Source organism: Anabrus simplex, chromosome 8 (genome assembly GCF_040414725.1).
Source record: "Anabrus simplex isolate iqAnaSimp1 chromosome 8, ASM4041472v1, whole genome shotgun sequence".
In the NCBI taxonomy this organism is placed as follows: domain Eukaryota; kingdom Metazoa; phylum Arthropoda; class Insecta; order Orthoptera; family Tettigoniidae; genus Anabrus; species Anabrus simplex.
The window spans coordinates 99,434,155-99,447,887 of record NC_090272.1 but is presented as its reverse complement, the minus strand read 5'-3'; the positions used below and the strand labels follow the sequence as shown (position 1 = coordinate 99,447,887).

Genomic DNA, 13,733 nt, shown 5'->3' with positions numbered 1-13,733 from the left:
AAGAAAGAAAGAAAGAAAGAAATAATAATAATAATAATAAGAAGAAGAAGAATTCCTTTACGTCCCACGAACTAATTTACGGTTTTCGGAGACGCCGAGGTGCCGGAATTTAGTCCCGCGGGAGTTCTTTTACGTGCCAGTAAATCTACCGACCTGAGGCTGACGTATATGAGCACCTTCAAATACCACCGGAGTGAGCCAGCGCCTCAACCGTCTGAGCCACTCAGCCGGTAGTCATGTGAAATCAGCAGCCTTTTATGGATGGCCATGATCGAGAGATATGTTTATGTTCATTTGATTCTCGTAAAGGGGAAAATGTTGTTTTGTGATGTTCTTGTCTTTAGTGTCTTAGTAATCCACATTTGATATTTCATTATTGGTGTATAATTTTTCTAGTGGCATAAATACTTTTTGTCATGCGGACATCCCTAACTGCGGTCGAATGTCTCTATTTGACAAATATATATTCAAATAAAAATAAGGAAATTAACATATTATGAAATTAATTATGTATGCTACAAAGGCGGAAGTCTTTCATGAATTGCTCTCAACTCATAGCCCCAGGGGCTCTTAACTTGGGAGCGTGGGTTGGAGATCATGGGGCCTTTAGCTGAGTCCTGGCCTTGCTTTCACTCACTTGTGCCAGGCTCCCCTCTTTCATCTATCCTATCCGACCTCTCTTAGTCAACTTTTGTTGTTTTCCGACCCTGAAAGTATTACAGCAGTCGAGGCCTACGGAGTTTTTCATTTTCACCCTCTTCGTGGCATTTGTCTTTGCATTTCCGACACCTTCATTCTTCGAAATGTGGGACCCCTTCCGTTTCCCTCTGATTAATGTTAATAGAGGATGGTTGCCATGTTGTGCTTCCCCTTAGAACCACCACCACCACCACCTCTCAACTCAACGTAAATGTTCACTTGCGGTTCATGTAATGTAAAGTAAATAACTATTAACAGGCCGTAGAAGCTTCATCTCTAAGGACTACTGTATCATAAATATCTGTAATATTGAACTTCCCTTTAATTGCGATATTTTTCATGAGGTACCCTGGTGACGCATTTTTTCAAGCAAGTGTTCTTAAACGTGCTTGAAGGCGAACGATACGAAGTTGTTGCATTTTAACACCGCTCAATGCCATTTATTTCAAGCAGTGACAAATCTACAGTTTTAGCCCTTCAGGGAAGCAACTCAATGTTCAAAAGCGTCCTAGGGATATGAGCTATGAGTTTTAGGTAGGTAAAATATAATACAGTACGATGATATCTTCTTCTTTATCTATACCTAAAAATTAAAATTATTTTCTTAATCATCGTTATCCGGTCGATTAAATTAGCAGTGTGCCTCTTTTACCACTACAAGCGCTAATGTGAATCAATGCAGAGTTTCAGTTAAGCTCTTATAACTACATTCGGTGTGGACAATTAAAAAAAATGAAAAATGAAAGTCTTGAGGGTATTTAACCAAATAATACATTGCAGGAAGAATTATACAAGGTGAAGCGAAATTCGCGCACTCGGGCGTCGCAGTGCGACTCCTCACATGCCAGCAATAAGAAAATGTCTCTCACAAAAGTTCGTCCTGCGAATATATCCGGCAGAAAAACGACGTTGAAGAGTGGCAATCTGGCAACACTGTAACTGCATGTAGGGAAAGTACCTCTGTCAGCACATGTTAGTCGTGCTGTACAGTTGATGCAGCGGAGAGAGTTTTGAATTAGCATGCAGGACGTCGAGAGGTCGATCCTGGGTTGAGGGATATGTTTTTATTTCGTAAATGTAGTCCAGGTGGTATGATATCTGGCATCTTAATCGTCAATAGCGATTGCAGCGGGTCCTCTCGAAACCATTTGTATTTACATCCTACGATCCTAGAAATGGACGAACAATCGTTTTCATTGGTCAGCTTTGAAATACGGCCTCTTCATGTCCTGGGCGTCAATTTATTCGCTGTTTACGATTAAGATGCCAGATATCATACCACCTGGATTACATTTACGAGAAAAAACATACGCCTCAACCCAGGATCATCTCCTGAACCTCCTGCATTCTAACCCAAACCTCTATCCACTGCACCACCTGTACAGCACGACTAATATGTGCTGACAAAGGTACTTACCCTACATGTGGTTACAGTGTTGCCAGATTGCCACTCTTCAACGTCCTTTTTCTGCCGGATATACTCGCAGGACTAACTTTTGTGAGACATTTTTTTTATTGCTGACATGTGAGGAGTCGCACTGCGACGCCCGAGTGCGCGAATTTCGCTTCACCCTGTATAAATAAGTTAATTTGGCTAGGACTTGAATCAATAAGGCAAGGAGTAAAGAAGCAAGCTATTTTAAGAGATTTTTCTGGAACTGATATGAAGTGATTTTCGAATATTTTTTTTTTTTAGTTTGATAGACTTATCCCTCTCAATTTGAAACACTTTCCGGCCCTTTAGCCCTTCAAATTTCGGCAGAATTTAGGAAATTGTTTAATTTTACGTTTCTCGGAGTATGGGGACCCATACTTTGTTTTCAATGAAATGTCTCCAACATTACAAAATGTTGTCTTGTTTGGAAGACTAGGCACCTTAACTAAATTTGTATAATCAAAAAGCACCGAAATTGAACTAACGGGCGTTAAGAGCATGGCAAACATAATAAGAGGGATACGACAGGCGTGCGTTTCGTCATTCAACGTTTTCAATTTGTACATTTAAAGAAGCTATTATTACTCTGAAGGGGAACACAAAAGAATTAAATTAAATGGAAGGTGGTTAAACAGCGTAAGATTTACTGACGATGTCGCTTTTGTTGCAGAAACGGGAATGGAATGAATGGATTTCAAAGAAGAGGGAGCGAGGCTCCTCTACGGCCCATTAATAATATTATTTCACCCATGACATTTTGGCAATATGTTCTCGAAGCATATGTCTCAGGTACAAATATTGCCTCTTTGAACATTCTCAGCAATTATCTCCCGTTAAGTGCTCGACACAACATATTTGTTCTTTCTTTCTTTCTTTCTTTCTTGGTCATATACTGTATGTAGTGTTAACTCAAGCACTCCTAATTACTTGGGGTCAGCGTCACATATGGATTTAGCCAAATTTTATGGCCGGATGTCCTTTCCTACGCCAATCCCAAGTGGATGGATGTACTGACTACTGTGGGTTTGCGGTGTGCACGGGAATCGAACCTACAAATCACTGAACCGAAACCCTCTACACTGACCATTGACGGAAGGATTTGGACAGTTATTATTATTATTATTATTATTATTATTATTATTATTATTATTATCCGACTCGTTGGCTGAATGGTCAGCGTACTGGCCTTCGGTTCAGAGGGTCCCGGGTTCGATTCCCGGCCGGGTCGGGGATTTTAAGCTTCATTGGTTAATTCCAGCGGCTCGGGGGCTGGGTGTTTGTGCTGTCCCCAACATCCCTGCGAATCACACACCACACATAACACGCAGTTACCTACACATGGCAGAGGCCGCCCACCCTCATCGGAGGGTCTGCCTTACAAGGGTTGCACTCGGCTAGAAATAGCCACACGAAATTATTATTATTATTATTATTATTATTATTATTATTATTATTATTATTATTATTATTATTATGTGTAAGTAGCTGCGCCAACTTAGATAGTTTTACGGCGACAATCGGATACGAAACGGCTAGGAGAGTGCAGAAAGTGACCGTGGCTTTAATGTAGTTACAGTCCCACTACTTGCCTGGTGTGGAAATGGGAAACCACGGAAAGCAATCTTCAGGACTGAGGACGGTAGGGTTCGAGCCCACAACTCAAGCGCTCCCAATTAGTTTCGTACGGTGTTAGATATTTTTATTTCACGGAAGGTGGTGAATCTATCAATCTACATAGACTTGCGATAAAAAGAATTTTGCTCAGTTCTATTACAAAGGTTAGTGATATAAGATAAATCTTAATATATAATGTGCATTAAAATGTTTTCTCTCCGTAACTCGGGCAACATTTATCTGATCTCTCTTTGATGTGTGTGCCCTACATTTCTTGTCGTTAATTACTGGCTAAATTAGGAAACTTCAGATTCTCCAGAGTTTTATATTCTAATTGGAACTGAATAAACTGTTAGATAGAATCTTGTGCTACAAAGGTATAAAGCACAGCTTTGATACAGCTGATTATTATTATTATTATTATTATTATTATTATTATTATTATTATTATTATTATTATTACGTGGCACCAACATACATAGGGCTTAGGGTGATGATGAGATAGGAAAGGGCTAAGACTGGGCAGGAAGAGCCCGTGGCTTTAATTAAGCAAGAGCCCCGGCATTGTCTGTAGTGAAAATGAAAACCACAGAAAACAACCGTCAGTGCTGCCGACAGTGGGGTTCGAACCCACTGTCTCCCGAATGCAAACCGATAACTAAGGGACTCAAACCGCGAAGCCACTTGCTTGAAAATTGATTCTCTAGTACACTTTACATAGAAAGATACTGCTCCAAAACCATAAAAGAATAGTATTATTTCTATTCGCTATAGTTAAATACAGAGAATCCATGAAATTGCTTCCTATTCACAGAACAGTTTATGTCCGCAATAAGCCAGTGTCGCAGTGACGACCTCTACCAGCCAATGCAGCCGTCTGCTGCTGAATCAGCTCAGAGGTGTTTTATCTCCACGTGCTCGATATTTTCATCGTGACGTGCGCAGGCTCCGGAACACGAGATGCGCACTAGCAACTCCCCAACAGTTAGTATCAGCAATACTCACGAGATGGCAACAATGAGTTCTTGCTTCTGATGTTCCTTGGCCTTGATGGATCCGCCCTCTGCCAAAGCCACCTGAAGTTCGCGCTGAAGCACACTCAGCTTCCGACGCTCCGCCTCCAACAAGAGACTTGTCACCTGAAACAACAGAAAATATAACAACTTAGTTTTTACTGTAAACGAACTTTTAATGGCGTACGGTTATATAATATTTTAGAGGATTAGTATGGTATAGATAGCAGGAAAGATAATACAAACATAAGAATACGAAATTCCAAAATAGAACAAGTGCAACATTTCTGTTACATAGGAAGCATTATAACTGAAAAGAATAGATACACCAAGAAATCAAAAGAATAATAGCTCACGCTAAACAGGCCTTTCAAAATAAATAAATAAATAAATAAATAAATAAATAAATAAATAAATAAATAAATAAATAAATAAATTTCAAAAGACATCACCACAAGAATCTTGAATTTTTATAATTTAGGCGATGATAACCGAGAATATTAAAATTATTGTACTGAAAAGAAATACTAGTTGATTTATCATTTACGAGTAGCATAAGTGATTATTTAAGATTGTCACTATTTTTTTAAATGTCCACTATAATTTTTTCCAATGTCGTATGCTGGATTCTAAGTTTTTTCAATATTTCCCAGGTATGCTTAGGTATACTGCATCTGCTTCCAAATAGCAGATCCATCACGGACCAGTTTTCTGGGCGAATGTTATGTTTTCCTCTCAGATATGGGATGCACGGTTCTTTTATCAAAACTCATATAAGTTTGGAAACAAGAAGGGCTTTTCAAAATTCGTCTGGAGTGTGCTACGTTACGGTTGTGAGAGCTGGACTAGTGAAAAAAGGAAATTCGGTGGAAGCAAACGAAATGTGCATTTGGAGGAAAATAGCGAGGACATTCTGGACTGAGAAAAGAAAACGACGAATCGAGATGTTCTAAAGGAAATCAATGAGCAACGGATGTTAAAGGATATAGAAAGAAGAAAGATAGAACTTGTAGGTCATATCCTGAGACATAATGACTTGGTAGTAAACGTCCTTGAAGGAAAAATATTAGGAAATAAAGGAAAAGGAAGAACAAGGAAGAGAAGCTTGATGGGAGGTAAAGACTACAAGGAAGTGAAGAGAACAGCAGGACTGAGAGGAGAATGGTTGCAGCGACAAGACTTTGCCTTTAGTCTATGATGAGTCTAGCCTATTTTGAAATATCTGAAGCAATCTCTCTTCAGTTTCAATTCAGTTAATGTATAATTTTTAGGCTCCTCAGTGTGCCGAAACTAATTTTTGAGTTAATACATTTTTAAACAACCTGAAATGGTAACAGAATTGTACCTGAAAAAGAATCTTAATTAAAATAGTTTGGCACTTTTATTCTTGAAAGACATCATCAGATTCTATCAATTGACACTCAAATATTTAGAAATAATTATGTTTATTTCTGTTTAAATAGGAACTTGAAATCGTTTGCTAGCCTTGCAGCACTACATTCACAAGACTGACGGGGTTGGACTCCATAATCCGCTGTCCCGAGAATAGTTTATCCGTGATTTTCAAATCATCTGCAGCAAAGCGAATGCCGGGACAGTGCCTATTATTGGCCACGGCCGCACTCACCTCACCTTCTCCGCAAATCACATATTGGATACAAATCTCCCTGTCTTGAGAGACAGCGTTACTCTCTAGGAGGTGCGCCCCACCCCATCAGCGAACAGAATGAATTTTTTAAAAGTAGTATTAGTAGTGGCTATGGCTTTAAACAGAGATCTGCATTTGGCAGATGGTGTGTTGGTCTCACTGTCTGCTATCCTGAGAAAGGTTTCCTATCCTATTTTTTTAAAATTTGCATATTGCTTTACATCGCACTGACACAGGTCTTACGGCGACGATGGTGTAGGAAAGACCTAGGGGTGGGAAGGAAGTGGCCGTGATATTAATTAAGGTACAGCCCCAGGCTTTGCCTGGTGTGAAAATAGGAAACCACGGAAAACCATCTTCAGGGCTGCCAAGAGTGGGTTCCGAACCCACTATCTCCGGGATGCAAGCTCACAGCTGCACGCCCCTAACCGTACGGTCAACTCGCCCGGTTTGTCTATTCTCCTCACGCAGACAAATTCCTTTCATAGGCCACGGCCGCTCCAGTCTCACACTTCTCCGGACCCCAATTCACCCCAACACATCTCCTGGCCTTAGAGAGGGCGTCAACCCCTAGGAGGCCCGCCATACCCCATCAGGGTGCGGAATAAAAATCTTCTAGTAATATTTTAAATCAGGATCACGTATTCCAGAACTGACATGGACATTATTAACTCACTAATTAATTATTCACCATTAATTAATAACCAAGCGAGTTGGCCGCGTGATTAGGGGCGCGTAGCTCTGAAGGCCCTTCAGGAACTCTGCTTAATAAAAATATACTATTGTGTTTCATTTGCCACCCAAGGAGACACCTCATTTGCAAATAAAATGATTTCATTTGATTGGATTGGATTGGATTGGATTGGATTTGTTTTGATTTGATTTGATTTGAAGTGGCATTTGCAAGTTGGATAGGTTCTAATCCCACTGTCGGCAGTCCTGAAGATGGTTTTAGGTGGTTAGTCATTTTCATATTAGGCAAATGTTGGCATTGTACCTTAACTAAGGCCACGGGCGTTACGTTTCTAAACCTGGCTAGCTCTTTCCCATCTTTCCGTCGCCGAAGACCTTCGATGTGTTGTGTTAGTGCGGCGTTAAACCACTAGCACAAAATAAATTATTATTATTATTATTATTATTATTATTATTATTATTATTATTATTATTATTATTATTATTCCAAATGTTGGCTGTTTTCACGTAACTGTTTATAGGGTCGATATTAACCGTTTCCCTCATTGCTCTGGTATTTATCAATGTGTTTCCATTCTGTTGTTTCTCCTCTGTTGTGCTTTTTAAGGGCAAAGTTACAGAACTGAAATATGAACTACACACCAGGTGTATGAGAAACAGTTCCTATTCGGCGAATTACTTGCCATTTGAGCTCTGTCAGTGGGTTGATTTCTGGTTACCGAAGTTGGTGAGTAAGCCGAGAATCGATCAGGTAGAGAACGTTTCTAAGAAGTGAAAGGCGACACTTGTGGTCAGACCTCATTTTATGCTAGACAAAGAGAAGATCGTAATGTCAATCATTCTGGCTACATGAAATGTCACCAACGCCTTTACCTGTTACCGTGACATTACAACAAAATAAAATTAATATTCATATAAAAATGGAAGGTGACTGTCTGTGCGAGCTAATCTCAAGAACTATCGAATAGATTTTTCTGTGGCTTTTACCGTGAGCATTTATCGATGATCGACATGAGCGTTGATATTATTAACAAACACATCGCAATTGGGAAATATTCCAGTGGCAACGATCACTTACAGTAGTGTGAATATAGAGTAAGGTTAAAACATAATTATTGCATAAAATAAATTTCATTATGAAGCCCGTATCGTCGTACGTATATTTAAAAGGTATGGTCAAATGTTCCACCTTTACAATACTAAAAGTCTTTTATTTAATTATTTAAATAACATTTAAAAATAACGGAACATGTCTCATCTATCATGTAGGCATCATCAGCCGAGAAGTTTTAAGTTTAAGCACAAAGGACAAGAACAAAAACATATTAAAATAATTCGGACTGCCAAATGCGTCAGTTAAAACGGTGAAGAATGTGCTGGAATGTTCTGAGTACAAGACTTGAATGCTGTTAAAAGTGAAAATTAAAATATTGTACACATGAGATGGTTCAATAAAATTGGTATTAGAGTCCTTCTTAACTTGATGATGCTGTGTTGACACACAGTTTTCCGATGCGTCGGTAAAAACTGATGATTTGGTGCATATTGTGAATATATCAATCTACACAGACTTGCGATCAAATCATTTTGCTCAGTTCTGTTACAAAGGTTAGTATTATAAGATGAATCTCAATCTATAATGTGCATTAAAATGTTTTCTCTCCGTAACTGATATGCACCATATCATCAGTTTTCACCGACGCATCGGAAAACTGTATGTCAACACAGCATCATCAAGTTAAGAAGGACTCTAATATCAATTTTACTGAACCATCGCATGTGTACAATATTTTAATTTTACACTATAATTCACAGTAGATTAAGCAGTCCAATTACCAACTATTATCTTAGCATTGTAAATACAACACATTAATATAGAAATTCACACGTACACTCATGTTCATAAATGCCAGCACACCTTGAAAGTCTAGATCAGGGATGGCGAACATATGTCACGCGTGTCACCTTGTGACACATGAACACGATTTCGATGGCACACCACATGCACGTATTAATGTTTTTATGTACATATCTCGTGCAACGCACAGTCATAGTGTTTCAGGTTTAAGTAATAAATATTGAAAACCTAAATTCTAGTTCCATTCGGGCGTGCATTATGGCAACACTGCAACGCTGATCGGTCCGGAAGCGAAGTGAAATAAACGTCAGATGCGGCGGACGAGCCATTCGCTTATCCACAACGGTCAATTAGAGAAGTTTGGTATGTGTGTGGTTTTACATGTTATAAATCTCATTTTTGGTCCGTATTGAAAATTTATAGTTCAAAAACAATAAAGGCGATCTTTAATCCACCTATTCAATACATTAATTTCCACTTACAGCAGTTTCATAAACATACTATCAGTTAAATGGGACATGTTTCGCCCCAAATTCAGGGCATCTTCAGTCTTAAAACAATCTTCAAGGGTATACCTTATATTAATATCGAAACTAACAGTTTAGCCAGTTACTAAAATTCAGTACATAAAAATGTGAGAAATGATACATTATACAAACATGTTGGAAACACTGTCAATGATTAAACCATAAAATTATTTTGTCAGAGACTAAAACTTATTCTGTTACAAAATTTCTAATTAAAACGGTTCATTAAAACATTTTTAGTGGAAAAACAGTGTGACAGTGATATAATGCCAACGACATGAGGGCGTGAAAAACAAGCACTAAAATGAATGTCACAAAAAAAAACATCTTCAAGGCCGCTGATGAAATCATGAGCAAAATGTGAAACTGAAGCATCAATTGAATTATTGCAGTAGGGGCCTTTGGCACCGGTAGGCAATAAAATTGACTGAGACCATGACAGAAAGTGTCAGTAGTTATTGGAAAATGATCTATCTTTGTTGAAAGCTGTTATTTGCTATCTTCTGTTGCGTTGGTAGCCGCCCTTCTGGGACCGGGTGATCCGAGGAACAGGAAAGGTACAAGGATGGAGTTCTACGAGAAATTAGGCGATTTCCAAAGTGTCGTCGCAGACAGGTAAGCGACTTTCCTGCAGTGTGGGCTGTAGATCCATCTTGTTGCATCCATTGTCGTTGGAGGGGTAAGACCTTGGAGTGATCCCGTACGAATGTATTACAAATGAATTCTCTGTAGACCACCTTGTCCATTGTTTGGAATTCTCTGCAGTTTTCGTTTGAATTATAAGTCCATAGACGTGTTTGATGCAGCTATCCGTGCCACCCTACCATGTGATAGTCTATTCATTTCTACATAACTACTACTACATCCGACATTTGCCCTAATCTGCTTGTCATATTCATACCTTGATCTATCCATACATTCTTACCACCTACACTTCCCTCAAGAACCAACTGAACAAGTCCTGATTGTCTTAAGGTGTGTCCTATCATTCTGCCTCATATTCTCGACAAATTTAGCCAAAACTTTCTCCTCTCACCAATTCGATTCAGTGTCTTTTCATTCGTGATTCGATCAACCCATCTCAACTTCACCATTCTTCTGTAACACCACATTTCAAAAGGCTCTATTATCTTTCTTTCTAAGCTAAGTATCGTCCTTGTTTCAATTCCATACAATTCCACACTCCAGACGGAAGTCTTCAAAAACATATTTCTAATTCCTCCATCAATGTTCGAAATGAGCAGATTTCTTTCCTTAAGAAAGGTCTTGCTTGTGCTAGCCTGGATTTTATGTCTTCCTTACTTCTGCCATCGTTAGTTATTTTACTGCCCAACTAACAATATTCATCTACCTCCTTTAAGACTTCATTTCCTAATCTAATATTTTCTGCATCACCTGACTTCATTCGACTGCACTCCATTAATTTTTGTTTTGGACTTATTTATTTACTCTGTCCATACCTTATGTGCAGATTCTCGACGACATAAGGGCCCAGTATCCCATGACAGAACACGCCGCGACGCACCAACACGTAACCCGTGCACTGTGTTAGCCCATGTGTACTTTGGTTCGCTTTACTTAATGAGAACAACACTTAAGAACGGGACATCTATTATCGTTAATCTAGTGAATGGCATACTGTGTAATGTCTCGAATCGATACAGATGAAAGGTGAAAAGCAAGAACTCAAACTCTCGCCCCTTCCGACCAAAATTGTGTTACGCTACTGAACTTTTAAACAGTCCAGAAGACACAAGAGTGACAATATTTTCAGGGTGGGAAATCAGAAAGAAATGGTGGGAGGGAGAAGAATCACAGGTCTTAATTAGTGTTTATTTCAGCATTGCCCGGCGTGAAGGGGGCATATAATTCCCCTCTAAGTTGAAGTAACCCCTCACCCAGAAAAATGTAAATTTTAAATTTTTTGTTTAAATTCTGTTGTTATAAAAAGCAGTAGCGTAGCCAAATTCGGGTGATTAGTGGGGGGGGGGGGTTGTAGTTACAAAATAATGATAGAACACAATGAAAGTGCGTGTGTGGTGCGCGCTTGCAAGACTTGCCACTATGAGGACTCTGATACAAGTGAATTATTTTGATATTCAGATTGCAGTGCACTACAAAATCTTACATTAAAATAGAGAACAATGAACAATAGGTGCGGAGTTCCCACTGCTACGTTGTTTTATTGCTCAAGGTCTGGCAGTCATTCTCCTATTTCTATATTATGCATATTATTGCTGAATTTTTAATGGAAATATGTGGAATAAAAGTAATTAATTTCAGTAATATATGTGTTCTATATTTTCCTCACTATTTTATAATTAAAAAAATATCGCCGGGCAATTTTTATGAGTAGAAATCTTGAAAATAAAATCGGGGAACACTCCTTCCCCTCCGCAATTTCACACCCTGGATATTTCAATTCTCAAATATAGACCAAGAACAGAATGCATATGAAACTTTGTATTCTATCACCATGGAGCTCTACTAATATTTTCACGGCCTTCATAGAGGGCAGTTTCCTCAGCAGCAGCAGCCGGTTGCATTCCAGAAGCCTCACGTCAGCTGTTGCCCTGAGGTACGACGAATGCGTCTGGTTATATTTCAGAGTACAATTACCTTAGGTTGCTATCGCCCCGGCCTATCTCACCTTTACCTTCACGCCACAGAGTATCTCGGGCAGTCGCGACGGGTTTTCGTTCTGACACTAACTTATGAGTAGGCTTTCTATTATAATTAAGTTCGTATCCTGGTGCTGACACACATTTGACGTAGTTCTTTAATAACACTACGATATATACATGGGAGAATATTTAACAAATTCGAGTCATTAATTAATTAATTCATTCATTCATTCATTTTTGGATTTCGTTAATTCCTAGGGAATGTGCCTAGTCGAGGCATGGTTAGTTTTCCAGTAAGGGTGTCTGTTCAGTTCCTGATTAGGAATTCGAACAATTTGGAGACGATACTTCCACTTTAAATTATAATGTTACTTTCCTTTACGTCCCAATAATTACTTTTACGAATTTCTGAGATGCCCATGTGCCGGAATTTCGTTACGCAGGAGCTCTTCTACGTGCCAGTAAACCTACCGACAAGAGGCTGACGTATTTGAGCACCTTCAAATACCACCGGTTTGAGCCAGGATCGACACTGCCACGTTGGGGTCAGAAGACCAGCGCCTCAACCGTCTAAGCCACTCAGGCTGGCACTTACACTTTTGGGAGACACTTAGACCTACACCAAAGGGGCCTAACTCATAGGACATCGGCCCTAGTAGGTTAATTCTAGAAGCCAAAAACTGCCGGGTTTAGAAATCACCACTCAATCCCACTTAATGTCGAGGTTAAGAACAGTGGAAACCTTTACCTTCGACTCCCCAAAGGGCTTTCATGACTTGTACAGAGATAATGTTGCTTTCTTTTATCTTGTTTACACCCCATAATACACTATTATAGGTAGTGACTTTTTGCAAGAGCGACATTATGCGAAATGTTTATAGAGAAGTGTAATTTTATGTTTTAATTTTTCACGAACTCTAACTTAAACCACTTTCTAAAGTGTCTTGAATACCAGATAAAATGCAAAATTTACTCAAAATGCGCAATTTTCGAAAACGCATAAGAGAGGACAGCGTCTCTTCTCGAATTCCAGAAAGTCTACATTCACCACTGCCTAGCATCAAATAGCTTATCGGAAGCGTCTACAAGTCAAAGCTGCTGTGCGTCATAAGAGGGGACTAAAACGGGAACCAGGGACTCTCAACATGGATTGGCGATCAAGTTGAGCCTGACATTGCTTTTTTTTTTTTACAATTCGCTTTTACGTCGCACCGACACAGATAGGTCTTATGGCGACGATGGGATAGGAAAGGGTTAGGAGTGGGAAGGAAGCGGCCATGGCCTTACTTTAGGTACAGCCCCAGCATTTGCCTGGTATGAAAATGGGAAACCACGAAAAACCATCCTCAGGACTGCCGATAGTTGGGTTCGAACCCCTTATCTCCCAGATGCAAGCTCACAGCTGCGCGCCCCTAACCACACGGCCAACTTTTCTTTTCCGACTCCGTCGATATTAGGTTTTCGAGGTCTAGGGAGTCTCATTTTCGCGCCCTTCGTGGGCCTTCCTTTTCTCTTGCAATAGCTTGATTTTTCGAAGTGTCGGACCTCTTCCATTCTTTCCTTTAATAGGGGATGATTGCCCAGTTGTAGTTCCTCTTAAAACAACTGGAAGAGTTGTATGT

At 39.5% G+C, this 13,733-nt stretch overlaps 1 protein-coding gene across 1 annotated transcript in view; it reads right to left on the bottom strand.

Moving 5' to 3' along the window:
- Positions 1-13,733, bottom strand: part of LOC136879315 (uncharacterized) — a 523,120-nt gene that overhangs the window by 276,410 nt on the left and 232,977 nt on the right. Inside the window, exon 3 of the mRNA XM_067153135.2 lies at positions 4,754-4,887. Coding sequence (XP_067009236.2) covers positions 4,754-4,887 — 134 coding nt within the window. The remainder of the gene's footprint in view (positions 1-4,753; positions 4,888-13,733) is intronic.